The sequence below is a fragment of the Plutella xylostella genome, chromosome 29 (assembly GCF_932276165.1).
Source record: "Plutella xylostella chromosome 29, ilPluXylo3.1, whole genome shotgun sequence".
Lineage (NCBI taxonomy): Eukaryota > Metazoa > Arthropoda > Insecta > Lepidoptera > Plutellidae > Plutella > Plutella xylostella.
The window spans coordinates 10,710,891-10,727,174 of NC_064009.1; the positions used below are offsets into that span (position 1 = coordinate 10,710,891).

The 16,284-nt window shown below is 35.8% G+C and overlaps 2 protein-coding genes across 4 annotated transcripts in view; one reads left to right on the forward strand and one right to left on the reverse strand.

Annotated features, from left to right (window-relative positions):
• Positions 1–8,294, reverse strand: part of LOC105380889 (protein N-terminal asparagine amidohydrolase) — a 75,957-nt gene extending 67,663 nt beyond the window's left edge. For both annotated transcript variants that reach the window (XM_048631728.1, XM_048631727.1), the window contains exon 1: positions 8,139–8,294. The gene's annotated coding sequence lies outside the window, so the exon portion shown is untranslated. The remainder of the gene's footprint in view (positions 1–8,138) is intronic.
• Positions 8,295–9,180: 886 nt separating this feature from the next.
• On the forward strand, positions 9,181–16,052 carry LOC105389035 (serine/threonine-protein kinase meng-po). 2 transcript variants are annotated; one of them, XM_048631715.1, is made up of 8 exons: positions 9,181–9,286; positions 12,349–12,457; positions 12,534–12,795; positions 12,923–13,205; positions 13,289–13,396; positions 13,485–13,678; positions 13,768–13,952; positions 14,043–16,052. In XM_048631715.1, exons 2-8 carry the CDS (start codon positions 12,386–12,388, stop codon positions 14,982–14,984), a joined length of 2,046 nt encoding a protein of 681 aa, XP_048487672.1. In that variant the 5' UTR covers positions 9,181–9,286; positions 12,349–12,385; the 3' UTR covers positions 14,985–16,052. The 2 variants fall into 2 exon arrangements, with proteins under 2 accessions (XP_048487672.1, XP_011558391.3); XM_011560089.3 differs by lacking the exon at positions 9,181–9,286 and adding an exon at positions 9,629–9,918.
• Positions 16,053–16,284: the final 232 nt, after the last annotated feature.

Sequence of the window (16,284 nt, forward strand, 5' to 3'; positions counted from 1 at the left end):
GGTGCCTTCAGATTCGCTTCTATGTAATTTAGTGCCAATTTCTCCATTCTCGGTTAGAGCATAACCAGGGAGTAGTGGTTAACTTTTGCCACATCTGTCATGAATTTTATATGGAGATGACGTTTAATTTATAAATCAATCCCTGTCGGTTAGATAACCGACAATGGAGAAATTGGCACTTAATCAACCCGGGTTAACCAGCCTCTTCTTACCAAATTATTAAATACAAAACTATATTTGGTAAATATGCGTAAATGTCTACCTGTGAGGTCCAATAACTTTATTGTTATAGATACAGTTTACTGCGCAAATATACCTTCTATAAACTCGTAACTTTATGTTTATTGCGTAGTTTAAAGCTTAATGAATGTAAGATGATAACTCTGTGCTTGCGAATATAAGACAAGGTTCTGAAATGTGGATATAATGCTTTAGGGGTATAATATTATTTAAAAAAAAATGTGGGGACATCTCACACACGGCCATCCGACCCCAAGCTAGGCAGAACCTGTGTTATGGGTGTCCGACAGCTGATATATCTACACAAATACATACATAGATATATAGTTAATATAAATATCAACACCCAAGACCCGAGTACAAATATATATCTTTAAACAAATATCTGCCCCAGCCGGGAATCGAACCCGGGACTTTCGGCATAGCAGTCAGGGCCACTAACCACTACGCCATTCGACCGTCTAAATTATGCCTATTTGTACTTTATTTCACAGGTAAAGAACTAATTAGTGTGCAAAGAAATGCTTAAATCTAAACAAAATTATCTGCTATCGAATATATTGACATGTAGAGCATACAATTTTTTGCAAAGATTAGCACAGATTACATACAACCTCGGCCCGTGGGTCTCAAATTCTATATTTGGTTTGAATGGCGAAAAGTGGGTGCTGCAAATCATGAAAGTTCTCGTCGAAATATGCAGATAACATTATACAGAGACGGGGACTGCAAGCAATGCATTTCCTACTATAATACACGTCTGAACTTTGCGCACTGAACAATCGCTTTCGCCGTTGGATTCCGCGGCCGGCGCTCCATTGATTCTCCCCGCGTCGTGGAGACATGGGGCCAACGTTGGCACAGAGATGTCTTGATAAAGGGTTTCTAAATAGAAACGTCGGCCGGGGAATGTCCCGGAGAAACCGAGGGCAGGAGATGAGTCACGACCGATGAGACAATGTTCGCGCGGGATAATGTCGCGCTTATCTCGCAGCCAACTGTTTGTACCATAATAGTTTACCGCGTATTAGCTGATACTATACAGCTTGGTCGCGAAGGTAGAAGCAAGGAGTAAATAGCACTGTTGATACAAGGTGGAATTTTATTAGTGACGTTCCCGTTGCCAAACCCAATCTGAAGTTGTGAAGAAACCCACCTGACAAAATATAGGTATACTTAAAAAAAAAAGTGGCGAAAAATCCAAAACGCGTACGTCAGGTAGGTTAGGGAAATAAAATAACGGAACTATGATTCCAAAGGGGATACCTCAGTGCACTCATCGTGCCGGCTCCCGAAGCCGCTCGGTGACGGTACAATCCGGCCACTTCACAAGAAACTCCTAACGAACCGCCGAACTAACAAAGCTATCGTTTAAACCCCCATTTGACATTAAAAGTTCCCAATTAAGGGCATGCGGCTCCGATAAAGCCAGAAGGTAGCGGACTCCCATGCCCTAAGGCCTTCCATTCTCAAACTTAATTAACCGACGAATTGTGTTTTTAAACCTAACGACTATTTCCAAAAGGTTATGCTCACAGTAGTTTCAACTCAAATCTAAGTACAGTATACATCGTAGTGTTTAATTTTAACAGTTTCGTGGAAAATTGTTGCGAGTTACGCAAGACTGTTTTAAATTGTTTTTCTTGGCTAGGTTATTGTTTGTTACCGAAATAGCATATCGATGCAAATGACTCACTATTTATGGAAGCCAAATAAGCATTATACTGTACGAATGAAATTGCAATCACATAAGTACAATATAAGACATAGCTTATGTCTTGCACGTCCTGTCGACTTTTTACGGACATTCCATTGACATATATATTACTGCGTAAGGACAGGCCAAACCACTTAAGAAAATGGCACCCGCGCGTTGGCCCTAAAATAGACATTTTAGGGCCAACGGTCCTCAGTCGACAGTTGTCTGTGACGGAGAGATGAGTCTTTGTTTCTTGTGATAAATATGCCTATTTTGTTGTGAAAGGCTACAAAAACTATGATACGAAGGTGAAAAAGGAATATGGAATATCGTATCATCCTTAATTAATAAATAAACACATTTTAAAGCGATAATTATTTTACTACCAAAGTCTACAATGGCCGCACGATGTAACCTTGTACGGACGTCCGCATGCAACTCACTCATATTATTATGTACCTACTGTCCGGTGACGGTAAAATATGAACGCACGTACAAGATTGCGTCGTCAGGATAAGTAGCTCGGCTCTGACATAGTTCCAAGTAGTTCCAACAAATTATGACAGATGGCAGTTATTTTGCTTGTATGAAGAAGGTTTGAGCAAAATGATCTGAAGGGCGTATCCTTCCTTTTGAAATCATTGGGACATTCATTGCAAAGAAAGGGTTTTCTCAAAAAAATAAAGCACTTTAGTTTAGAGAATACCTGAGATTATGTCTTTCACAAGTAATTCAATACCTACCCCGCCAACCAATAGGTACACGTAGCTAGAAAAAATAGTGCTTTAATAGGTAAAGTAAAGCCGTGCTATTTGCCTAGTTCCTCCCAGCTCCAGGTCCGTTAGTCGCCCCGCGCGCCGATATACTCGACGATTTAATTAACGTATTGTGAGCTTCTGCTATTAACGTGCATGCCGTTAAGGCACATTCAAAAGAAAGATGAACACCTTATAACTTATAAAAGTGGTCAACATGCAACACAGATAGACTACATGTTAACCAGAAGAACTGATATTAAAAAAGTCAAGGATTGTAAAGTTATACCCGGGGAGCCTCTAACTAGTCAACATAGATTATTAGTCGTAGAATTAGATATTGATCTCAATAGAATTAATTATAGGCAAAAACATGTACCAAAGACCAAATGGTGGCTACTGCAAAATGAAAATTTTGCAGCAGATTTTAAAGATAGAATAGTAAGAAAAATTAGAGAAGTAGAATTTAATGAAAACATAACTGTGGATGATGATTGGAATGTCATCGCCAATACCATAAGAGAATCGGCAAAGACTGTACTGGGAGAGACAAAAGGAGTCAAGAAGATAGAAAAGGAAACATGGTGGTGGAATGCAGAAGTACAGAGGGCCTTGAAAGACAAAAAGAATGCATTTAAAAATTGGCAAGAAGAACTAACAGATGACCAATTAAGAGCAGAGAAAAGGCAAATATATCAGCTTATGAAGAAGAAGTCTAAAACATCTGTGTCAAGGATTGCAAGGTCCCAAGTACAAGAAGAACTGTATAAACAACTTGAAAAGCCGGAAGGACAGAAAGCGCTATTTAGATTAGCGCGTAATAGGGAAAGAAATGCAAAAGATATGATTCAGATACGATGTATGAAAGATGAGAATGGAAGAGTATTAACAAAAGATGAAGAAATAAAGGTGAGATGGAAGAATTACTTTGAACAATTGCTGAATGTAGAGAATGATAGAGTTGGTTTACCGGAACCGCAGGGCCTTAATTTAGGAATGGTAGATAAGATTAATGAATGGGAAGTCAAGCTTGCATTACGAAAAATGGGTAATGGGAAGGCTGTTGGCCCAGATAACATACCTGTAGAAGTTTGGAAATTATTGGGAGATGATGGTATTTATTGGTTGACCTATCTTTTCAATAAAATCTTCGCAGAGGAGTCAATACCAACTGATTGGAGAGGGAGTTATCTGGTGCCAATTTATAAGGAGAAAGGAGATATTCAAGATTGCGGAAATTACAGGGGAATTAAGTTGATGGCACACACGATGAAATTGTATGAGAAGGTTATCGAAAGTAGGATTAGGAGGGAGTCGACAGTATCGGCAAACCAGTTTGGCTTCATGCCTGGAAGGAGTACAACGGACGCCATATTCGCAGTGAGACAATTGATGGAAAAGTTTCGAGCTGTACAAAGAAACCTGCATATGGTGTTCATTGACCTTGAGAAGGCTTACGATCGAGTCCCGAGAGACCTGTTGTGGCGGTGCTTGCAGAACAAGGGTGTACCCGTAAAGTACATAAGTATTGTTCAGGACATGTACGCAGGTGCCAACACACAGGTCCGCACCGCAGTCGGGGTCACCGACAGGTTCGAGGTCAGAGTAGGCGTGCACCAGGGTTCATCCCTGAGTCCATACCTATTTTTATTGGTAATGGATGCATTAACATCTGCAATTCAGAAGGAGGCGCCCTGGTGCATGCTCTTTGCAGACGACATCGTGCTTGTCGATGAGAGTGGGGATGAATTACAGGTGCAACTGAACCAGTGGCGAGATACCCTAGAGAGTGTGGGATTGAGACTGAGTAGGACCAAAACAGAATATATGTTCTGTCAATTCGGAGGGCCTACTTCAGCTGCGTCGATATCTCTGGGTACCTCGCCACTGGCAGTAGGTGAGGATTTCCGATACCTCGGCTCCCTTCTACAGAGTGATGGAAGTATTGACAGGGATGTGACGAGACGAATGAATGCAGGATGGATGAAATGGAAACAACTCACCGGCACGACGTGTGATCGCAAGATGCCAATTAAGATCAAAGGCAAAATATATAAAAGCGTCATAAGGCCGGTGATGTTGTATGGGGCTGAGTGCTGGGCAACCAAAGTATGCGATGAGAAAAGGATGCATGTGACAGAGATGCGAATGTTGAGATGGATGTGTGGTGTTACAAGAAAAGATAGAATACGAAATGAGTATGTAAGGGGAAGTATGAAAGTGGCTCCTATAGTGGAAAAGATGAAAAGCCATCGTCTTTCTTGGTTTGGGCATGTCATGAGAAGAGAAGATGATTATGTGACAAAGAAAGTGTTGGAAATGAGACCCGAAGGAAGGCGCAAGAGAGGAAGACCAAGAAAGACGTGGCTTGATTGCGTGAAAGAAAATATGAGAGAGTGTGGAGTGAATGAGGAAATGACAGAGGATAGGGTAAAATGGCGTGACATGACCAACAAAGCCGACCCTAAATAAGGATAAGGCAAGGAAGAAGAAGAAGAAGCCGTTAAGGCACATGTCGTGTGAGGCGGGCCCCGAGTTTTAGCACTAGTTATTATTCTGTGGTTTTAGCAGGGTTTCTAGGTCTAGCCGTATGAAAGTAGAGGAAAATCCGATTCCGCTGATTTGCAGTCCATGTCCGATTTCACACGCATCACGTGTTTACAAGTTATAAATTGCATCCGAAATCGCGAATAGTTGCTCGGTCCGACCATACTAATTAACTTGTTTTTTTTTTGTTTAATGTAGTGTAAACCTCCTGAATTGTTGGATGCTGATGAAGGAATTGGTCCCAAAAGATCTACGGAAATCGAGCTAACAACAACGAAAAAAGAATCAGCGAGAAAAACTCATACTGAAATATCTTTATGACTAGCACTCTGAACAGCTTTAGATATTATTTTAAAAAGTAAGTGCTGTTAAAATGATAACCATGTACCCAAATAAAAACTATATACCCTAATATGAACCCAAATAAAAACCGGGTAATAAAAGGTTATACACTAGCTGAAAGATAAAATTCGCGTCCCGCGTTTGATTTGTCCAAATAAGAATTCTAAACAAGTCTTCTCCTTAACTGTGCCTCTGGATAAGGCTTAAACCCCAGCCATTATTATTCACCTCTAGGGTTTCAGCTCGATAAGGGATTACAGCACATTATTATGCACCGGCTAGGGTTTCGGAGAGCAGCCCGTTCGTCAATTAAGGTATCGTCCGGCGCATCTTCCGCCATTCAAGACTTTACACAATGCCCGGAAAATAATGAGTCGAGCTTAGGACTAGGACGTTGTGGAGTACATTGCTTGCCTATTTATTAGAGACTAGAGGAGCTAGACAATGTTGCAAGTAGGGCATGCAATACCGGTAATATTTTCAATACCGGTATTGAGTTACGGTATTAGAACTCAATACCGGGATCCCGGTATTAATACCGGTATTAGACTTCCTTGTTATAAATGGCATATATTTTGTTTAAAAGTTGTCTAGGGCAAAATACAACAAGAAAAAGCAATAAAATTGTGTATTATGTAATATTTTTAACGAGAATTGAGTATTACAGTTAAAATTTTAGAACGCATGGACAACAAGTAGGTTTCCAAAGGCCGAAAACCGCATGTAACGGTTGAAAACAAGTGCACTTTCATAGTATATAGGAGCACAAGGCTAACTATATCTTATTCGCTTGATTTATAGCCTCAAAAATGTCCGATTCCGGTATTACTTCAATACCGGTATTAACTTTCAATACCGGTATTGAAAAAGCGTGGATTTTGTCCGGGATCCCGGTATTACTTAATACCGGTATTGCGGTATTGCATGCCCTAGTTGCAAGTTGAGGGAAATTGAAGATCTCTATTAATAAACGTTGGATTACCTTACGAACAAAGGTGACGAAATCTGTAGGTAAGTTATACATTATATAAAATATATAACTTCACACTTGAAACTGAAACGATCATCGTACTTTCAGGGATACCATACGAAATCCCATTATTATGTTAGATTTGATTGGTTCCTTACAACAAAAAGTTTTATACAAGCATATACTTACCTACCTATACACATTTAAAATACCCACCTATCGATAACTCTAATACATTATTTTTATTCGGCTATAGTTTTTGTAATGACTGTGTAGCCAAAATAAATAAATATGATATATTACCTATATTATTAATTGTATATAAGTTTTTTTTATTGATTGATTAAATACCTAATTTTAATTACTTTGTTATTTAATATATTTTTTTAGTTAATTTTGGATGGTATGAATTTGGCCTCACCTAAAAATTAGCGCACAGGCATGAAGTCACTGCATTATGGTGAGCAGAGGGCATTTTTCATTACCAAAGTAGCCTCATTATAATTTTATTTGTTTGTACATAAAATTACATTTTTAAAGGATAGGATATTACGTATTATCTATCTTTTGATGTATAGTGTTAACAAATGTGAGAACTAAACAAGAACATGAGGGCATAAAATGAGGTTAAATTATTAAATCTGCACATTATTTTTCAGTCACTTTCCCCATATTTTTCACAAAGCTGGTGTTGAATACATACTCCTTTACTTTTTTTGGTAATATATTACTGATATTTTAACATACAGTGTTTTAATATACTTCTACTTTTAAAATAATTGTTGGTGTGGTGAAAGAGCAGGGTACCTAGTAATACAGGTTACCACCTAGTACAAGGGTCCTTGCCATTTTTGTAATGATTTGTCAGTAACAATAAATTCATTTTCATTTTAATTTTTAATTTTCATATAGTTCATAACCAATGAGTAAGCTCCTGCAACCACCCTCAACATAATCTTTTCTCTTGTGTGTGGCTGTTCTGCTGTAATGTATTCAACCATCTCTTTATCTATCCATGATGCCTCATATTGCCATATTTTAAAACACAGGACTGATAAATTATGATGATTACGCCACCATGGTAGAGACAAGACATTTTTTAAACAACAAATAGAATGTAGTTATTCTAAAATGGATGGATGAGGAGTTTCTTTAGCCATTTCTTTCCTCCTTAATGACAGGGCCTTTGTGAAATGGTGGTAGATTATGACTTTTGACTAGTAATTCTAATATTCTACGTCGAAAAAATAAACAATTTCATTTCATTTAATTTCAATGTTCACTTAGTGATTTTCACGAGAGCTAAGTGGAATGTTTTATATAAGTGGAAGTAAAGATGTGATATAGGATTAGTATTATCACTGCTCAACGCTTTTCTGTTGGTGTTAGCAAGCAGAACTAAGTAAGAAGAATCTTCATAATAATATTTGTTACACACCAACATAGTGTATGTCATCAAGGTGAAATGATAAGCCACTAAGGACTAGGACGTGAACCAGACGTGTACCAGTGATATTCCAATATAAATAAGTATTACTGACGCGAACACCATCAGGGTTATAATAAACAGTACTTAATTACTTACCAGTTATTAGATGCAGGAGAGGTGCAGTTTAATATGTTGACTACCACAATAACATAACTAACTCTATTGTAACAGTAAAAATATAATAAATAATAAAAATAAATGAAAAATCACTTATATTTGTTTACGTTACGATTGACTTGTTGACATTGACAGATTGATAGTTTTAATAACGTTCCATTATTGTTAAATAATAATAAACTTGCTTTCGAAATAAAAAGATCTTGCAAGAAAGTAAATCTATTATAATAGTGAAAATTAAGCTTATTATTTAGGCAATCAGTATGGCAACTTAAGCACTCCTTGAAAGCTGGCTATGGCCTTTGAAAGAAAATTGTATCAAGGTTGTTTTGGTGTAACGAAACGCTTTTTATGGCGGTCCGTTCCATTTTACATAATAGTGATGTGCTACCATTACATCGATAAAAAAACTATACGTACTGTGTGATGTGTGATGACTTGACTCTAGAAGGTATTTATAAAAAACAAAAACTATAGGGGATGAATGGTTAATATCCAAATTATTATTAGGTTTGTATTAAAATCTAAGTATTCATAGAATTATAGTAGTCATCAATTGATGTTTAATACACTAAATTTTTCATTATATTTACCTACATTACATTCAATACACTCAATTTTTCATTATATTTACCTACATTACATTCAATACACAATTTTCTCATTTAGGTTCAATTCGTTCAATTCAATACCTACATCATTTAGGTAGGAAGTATTGAGGAAGGTGACACTATTCATAATAAGTAGGATAATTTATTTTAATACGGAATTCTTACTAAACCAATGGGTAACTTTCAAAATAAAGTATCTACGTAGTATCTGAGCAAATGTGAACTAGGCATTTAGAAGATGACTGTACCATATTTGACACTTCTTTTAATTCAAATCAATTTGTAATGTTGGCTAATTAAATGTCGTCTGCTAGCGCTGGCGTTTTGCCGGGTGAAAGTAAGTGCATCCAAAAATAACAACATGCGTTTGTTAATCGCGCTCTGTTGTTCGCTCTTCCTCATTAATACCTACAACGTTTGTATCCGCCTGTTGATTATTATTATTACATACTACACTCGCAAGCAATGACACAGTTCCAGTGACATAGTACTGAATTATACACCTAAACAGAAAAAGTAAGTACTTACATTGTCAATGTCTGCAATGTATTAATTTAAAAATATATGAAATGAAATTCAAATATTTACAGAGAGACGAACGAACGGACATGGAACGATGGACAACAAAGTATAATCTTATAAACGTTCCGTAACACCAACCACATCACCCCTAAAAACTTACTGTGTCTTGGCATTACCGCACCCACTTAAATTAAATACCCAAATTGTTTATGTTTAATTAACAACAAGCCCTCATTAAGCAGCAAACAAATAACCCCATAGGTCGTTGATCGTAACATTTCCGTTACAACATGATTTTTGTATGCATTAGCACCAAAATAGCCGGCCGGGAGTTGGTGCGCGCGCGCCGCCAGTGAGCACCCCGGCGCCGCCCGCCCAGTACGCCCCGCCCTAGATAAGAATAATACCTCGAGACTCGTCGCGGCGATACTGAAATCTAACACTATACTATTGCGCTTGTCAAGCATTTACGCATATAATTGAAGCAATTAGCAATAAACAATCACAGAGGTTACAAAGAGGAAGAATAGTGTACTATGGACGTTCAGTGAGATTTGTGATTGGATGCGGTCCAAGTATTTTGTGAACCTTATAGGTGCAAGGGCGCACGCTGCTCTTTTGTGACGGTAAATTTGATCATTTTAAATATGTAGGATCTCCCACCATGCCACATACCGATAACTTTGCATGACAATGAGTTCAAATTTCGATTAAGAAGGTAATTAAACACATGAACGTACGTCATTACAATATATCAAAAACTCAAACATAATAGATTCGGTGATGCACATGTGTCATACGGTAAATACACTATACCTACAATTATACACATTATGAAGCTGGAAGCTAATCGACGGTTTAATATAGAACTTATCTTTTAGTACAACATAATAATAGAAAAGCATAATTATAAAACATAACCATTACCTAATTAATTCGATTTTAAAGATGCTTCCTAAGACCGGTGATCTGCGATCATGATGGTGTAAAAGCTACTTCCTAAGTATTTAAAGTTTAGATTTTGAAAGCGTTACAATCAATCGTAAATTAGGTAAGCCTAACTTTTTGCTTGTTTTAAATATTCTACCTACTTACTTATTTCGTTACTAACAATTTCTAAAATAATATGAAAGTCATTGAAATTCAATAGTTACTCATCGTTTATGTTACTCTGTTACTGTAGGTACTTATTATAATACAGAACAAAAGTTGTTCAGAAAGACCCCCTTTCGGCTTAGTATACCTAGCACTTTTGCAACATGTAAATGCATGTATAATAATAATTATTATTAAACATTTATTTCCAGATATACCATCCATAGTAAATTAGTAAAACATGTCAAAAAATTTGTTAGTCAAAATATAAAAATCATACATGCAAAAATTCAATAAAATCAGATCCGAAATAATAAATAAATATACTTCAATGTCATTTGAAATGTGTATAATTAATTAATAAGATTGGGTCCAATAAAATAGGTACGTCTGCGGAAACGTCCACTACATATAAATACATTTGAATACAGAAGGCATGAGCTCTTTGAATATAAGAGCAATTTATAAGTACGTAAATACTCAGTCATTTAAATAAAAACTCAGTCATACTCATAACAAAATAAATGTTTAGAATTTGTAATAGGGCTAATAGCAAAAAAAAACATAAAAAGTCAGTTATCGTTTATACACCTACTTAGCCTTTTTCAGCAGTACCTAAGTAACTACCAACTTACTAACTTACTAAGGTACCTACATAATTTCGCTCAAAAATATGCAATGGTAGGTATACTTTGTAATTTATTTAAGAATCAACACCTTCATTTTCTCTTGCCGGACATCCTTGATGCGTTTGACGACATGTTAACCTAGTTGCCATCTCGAACGGGCAGGTGCAAATGCCACGCGCGCCTCGTCCCTCGCCGTCCCTGAAACTGTGACCGCATTTCTGATCTAAATAATGATAGGTCAACTCTATATTTAGCAAAACATTTAAAAACAACAACTCCAACTGACAGATTGTAATAGTAATATTTGTTGTTTTTTATAAGATCTTCCCTGGTTGCAGCAATGCGTGTAGTAAATTAATAATTTTCCTAACGTCATAGGTTCCTCCACTGGTAATAAATAAGTAGGTACTTAAATATTTATTAATTGAAAGAAAGAAAGAAGAAAGAAAATACATACTTCGTTTTCGTGAGTAAATAAATATGAATCGTTTAAATGGAAAAGTATTACTGAACGGTCTTATTTAAGCCGAGGGCGTCGAGGGTGCAAGTAGACTAAACTCCAATTTCTCCATAGTCGGTTAGATCGTAACCAGGGAAAGGATGTCTTCTCCATACCATAATATATTCTTGACATACTCGTATGTATCAATTATCAAAAGTCAAGCAATAATCCCTGGTTTTGGTTATGCTCTAACCCACTATGGCGAAATTGGCACAAATGGATAAAAGGCACAAGTTCGTACATAATAAAGTTTACAAATGGCTTATGCCATGGATTTTCTGATATAGAAAGTTGCCAACTTAGTTATACTTCTATAGTCGAGATGTTGGTCATCATAATATATACGAGTACATATTCTATACAAAAAGTTATTATTATGAATTGATCGTCTTAAATATTAAAGTAGTTTCACGCACCATTAACATGTTCGGCGCTAGATAGGAAACGCTTGTAACATTTGACTATTGCTCAAGATAATGGGTATTTGTGACGTCACCTCGCCCAATGACGTCGGTCACTCCGTCTGGATCTGGAGTAGACATCAGTCCTGGACGAGTGCCAGCACCACCAGTCACTTTAACGATTTTAGATAAAATTAGGACATTTCGGATAACAAATATGATAGGATTATTATGAATATTTGCTGGAATGTTTGTTTGTTCTATAAACACCTAGCTTTGAGTAAACAATTAGTATAATTATTGTTAGGTATATGCTACACATCATGTTAGGGCGACTCAGGTGGACACTATGAAAAAAATTTGTTCTAAAATACCTACTTATATAAATATGACATGGATATCAGTTTCATATCAATCTTTCTTCCACAGGTGATCCAATAACAAGAATGAAATTCTTATCCTACTAATGATGAACAACGGTAATAGAAGAGCCTTGACCGGTTCAATTCACAAAATCAGAGAATTTGAATTAGAAAAAGTAAGAATATTTACAACGTGATTTTGATAATACTTTAGAAATTGGAGATATTATTATAGATTTTTAACCATTACAGGTTTGTCTTGTCGAAGAATTTGATGTGCTGCAAATAGTTGGTGAAGGATGGTTTGGCAAGATTCTCTTGGTAGAGCACAGAGCTTCAGACACAGAAATAGTATTAAAAGCTCTTCCAAAGCCATACGTATCAATAAGAGACTTTTATAGAGAATTCCACTATAGTTTACATTTGAGCGCTCACAAAAATATCGTAACAACTTTTGATGTTGCTTTTGAAACGGCTGGATTTTATGTTTTCTGCCAAGAATATGCCTCTTTGGGTAAGATAAGCTTTTTAAGTGTACTTACTTATTTAAAATGTTTGTTGAAAAATTTATTTTATTTCTCAATGTTGATTTATATGTCTAAATATACAAATGATTAAACTTACTTATTTCTCCATTGCAGGTGACTTGACATCAAACATGATGGATACAGGCATAGGAGAGATTCATACGAAAAGAGTAGCAAAGCAGCTGGCATCAGCGTTGGAACATCTCCATCAGAGAGAGCTGGTGCACAGAGACGTGAAGCTTGACAATGTTCTCATATTCAAATCTGACTTCTCCAGGATTAAGTTGTGCGATTTTGGCGAGACCAGAAAAGTTAACTCAGTAGTCAGAAGAAGAAACGAATGGCTGCCGTATTCACCACCTGAGGTATTAAAACTCGCCATGGACAGCAGTTACAAGTCAGTAAAACGCTTATTACCTAATCGATTGGAAATAAAATAGTAAAAAAACCCTAAATATCAATAATGATTTCTTTTTGCAGGGCGATGATCATTCATGATATCTGGCAATTTGGAATAGTTATTTTCATTTGCTTAACTGGATGTTTACCTTGGCAAAAGGCAGCTTTTGACGATCCTAGATATACTAGGTAAGTACCTAACTACCTAAGCAAGCCTGGTTCGTAATTTCAAGTAAATGGGCACAGACATTTATGTTTGAAAAATCGTTTATTTCAGTTTTTACAACTGGTATAATAGTGCAAATCCACTAAAAAGACAACCGAAACTATGGAAAATGGTATCATCTAGAGCTCAGAAGATGTTCAAGAAGATTGTTGAACCGAGACCAGAGAAAAGGGCAACCAATTTTCAAGATCTACCACGTTACTTAGATGATCGATGGATGGCAAAGGGATACACAGACAGAGTCGGTGAGTTGAATGATAAATATGCGAATTTTATGCTAAAGTAAAAATAAGTAAATATGCCATAAAACTAATATGTTTGATTATTTTTGCAGCCGGTGGAGATATTGATGAACTATGTCCTTCAATGTATAGTTTTCATAGCGACCCCAATGAGAAAAATATTTTACTTAAGCATTTCATGGAAAATGGAATTGAAACTACAGTTGATCGGCAAGCTAAGAAACAGAGAATTCGTGAATGGATTCAAAACAGCGTCATAGAGGAGGGGGATGAAGAAGTAAGTATTTAGTTTTAATAATAACAAAAAAAATAATATTACGAATTAATTGATTGTAGAAAAAAATATTGATTGTGTAAAATTTCTCAGGAAGAAGAAGCTGCGAGCGTTTACGACGAAAGTGATGGTGAACTTGAAGACATGTCTCGTGGCTACCCCATCGATGATTCACATAGGGTAACGTTACGTTTTGACACGGAAAAACATATCAATCCAAGAACTGGAGAAGTAATTGATGGTGTTAAGCATGCCCCTGTAGATAAGAACCCGCTTTCATACGATGTCCAGAACTTGGAACCAGTAGCGGCAGCAAATATTGTGCGACGATATGGTGTTAAAGAAGAAGGTTCCTCACTTAGCTCAACAAAAGATAGTGCTTATGGGTCAATGGACGCAAAAGTTACACCCACTGCTAAAAATTCACCCTATCGTGGAAACAAATCTAACACTGTTGAAAGAACATTAGATGGTTCCCCAAGTAGATCACTAAGTTCGGCGTCTATTCAACAAAATAGATCCCCAATGACAGCTCATGCGAAGAGAATACAGAAAAGCGAGGAAGTATATTCTAATGAGCTATTGCAAGGCAGCTCATCTACACTTCATTCCACAGGCAACTCATCTAGATCAAACAGCATTCAAGTAAACAGAAACGGCTCTTTGGATTCTTCCAATAATGATTCATCTATGGTTCAAAGTGCAAATGCTGGTTTTAATACTCAAGCGAAGTACAATAATAATGAAAATACACGTCCGATAGTAGCCACCCCAGATGCAAGTTCCAGTAGAAAATACACTTCTATGAAAGACACAGCCTATGATACGGTGGTGGTCCGAAATGAAGCGCCAGTTCAAGAGAACAACTCAATTGAACAAAGTGCTGAACTGAATCCTTATCAATCAATGATGAACATAGTACAAGGCCAAATTAAAATAAGTCCACATGGCAAAGAAACAGATCAAAATGTAGTTAACGTGTCTGTTACATCGGTAAAAGATAACCGTCAACAAAGATATTCAATGCTCACCTAATACCTACCAACATAAAAATAGCTATATTAGTTGTCCACGATTCTTATCACATTATTGTATTATAATATTATTGTATGGGTATTACATAGCCTTAATTATGGTCAATTAAATTATTATTAAGTAATGTAAATGCAATACATACCTATATTTCTATCGGTGCTCAATTGTGATATTATAATTATAATATTTTTATATAGTTACTTTGTGAACTGTATTTTAACGATAGATAGGAAAGAATTACCAACTCTGCTTCAGAGATTTAATTATTATGTTGATGTGACATGTCATTGTTATATCACATGATGACAAAGACATTTCAATAGGTTAGGTAGGTACTATTTAGTTTATACAAAGCTTGTTAAGTACGAATATATTAGTATTTTCTTTTTATAGCTGTAACGTGAGTGATTATTAGCTACCATTGTAGGTGACAACCTAAATTGAAATATTATTATTCGTAATAATAAACTTATATCTTGCTATTTGCTTGCTATAGCTATTGCTATGTACTCATGTAATTAAATGAATAATTATAAGGCATGTATTTAGTACCTACTATTGCAGGGTGTAATTTATCAGTGCTCAAGATGAATTACTCTTGATAATATTACATATCTACCAACAGAATATACCAACCAATTATATTTTTTTTATGATTATAAAATTTATAAAATTATCCAAAAGTTCCTCAGAAGTAAATTTAAACAATGATATTTAATAATACCTAATAATAATTTGTTGTAAAAGTTTTATACTAAAAATAAAATTGCAGTACATAGGTACCTATTATCGGGCAGCAATAACAACTTTTTTAACAACTTGGGCACTGGTAAGTATTGATAAGTAGACTTTCTGAAGGCACTACATTTAAATAATAAGATAAACCACAGTCATACCTTAGTACTGAAAGTGTCATTGTAGTTGTAATCATTATGGTTGGACATAAAGATAATGTAAGTTTGTAAAGTGAAATGTCTAATTTAACAAAAATTGAATGGGTTCCTTTCAGATTTTTTAATTATATTTTATCTATTTTTATGTTTTTAAAATAAATACGTTGTAAATCCACGTTGTTGTTTTTTTTTATGTAGTCTCTACACTACAAGACAAGTGCAAAAGTGCATTCGCATGAAAGATTATAGAAACTGTTATAGCTGTTGCGTGTGGTTTGTATTCGATAGCAAAATAAATTATATTTATGTGGATTAAATGAGTGTAAGTAAAAATATGCCAATATTATTTAGGATTAGTTTTTTTTCCTCAGTGTTAACTTTTTATATTCTATTCATAGTTATGTTCT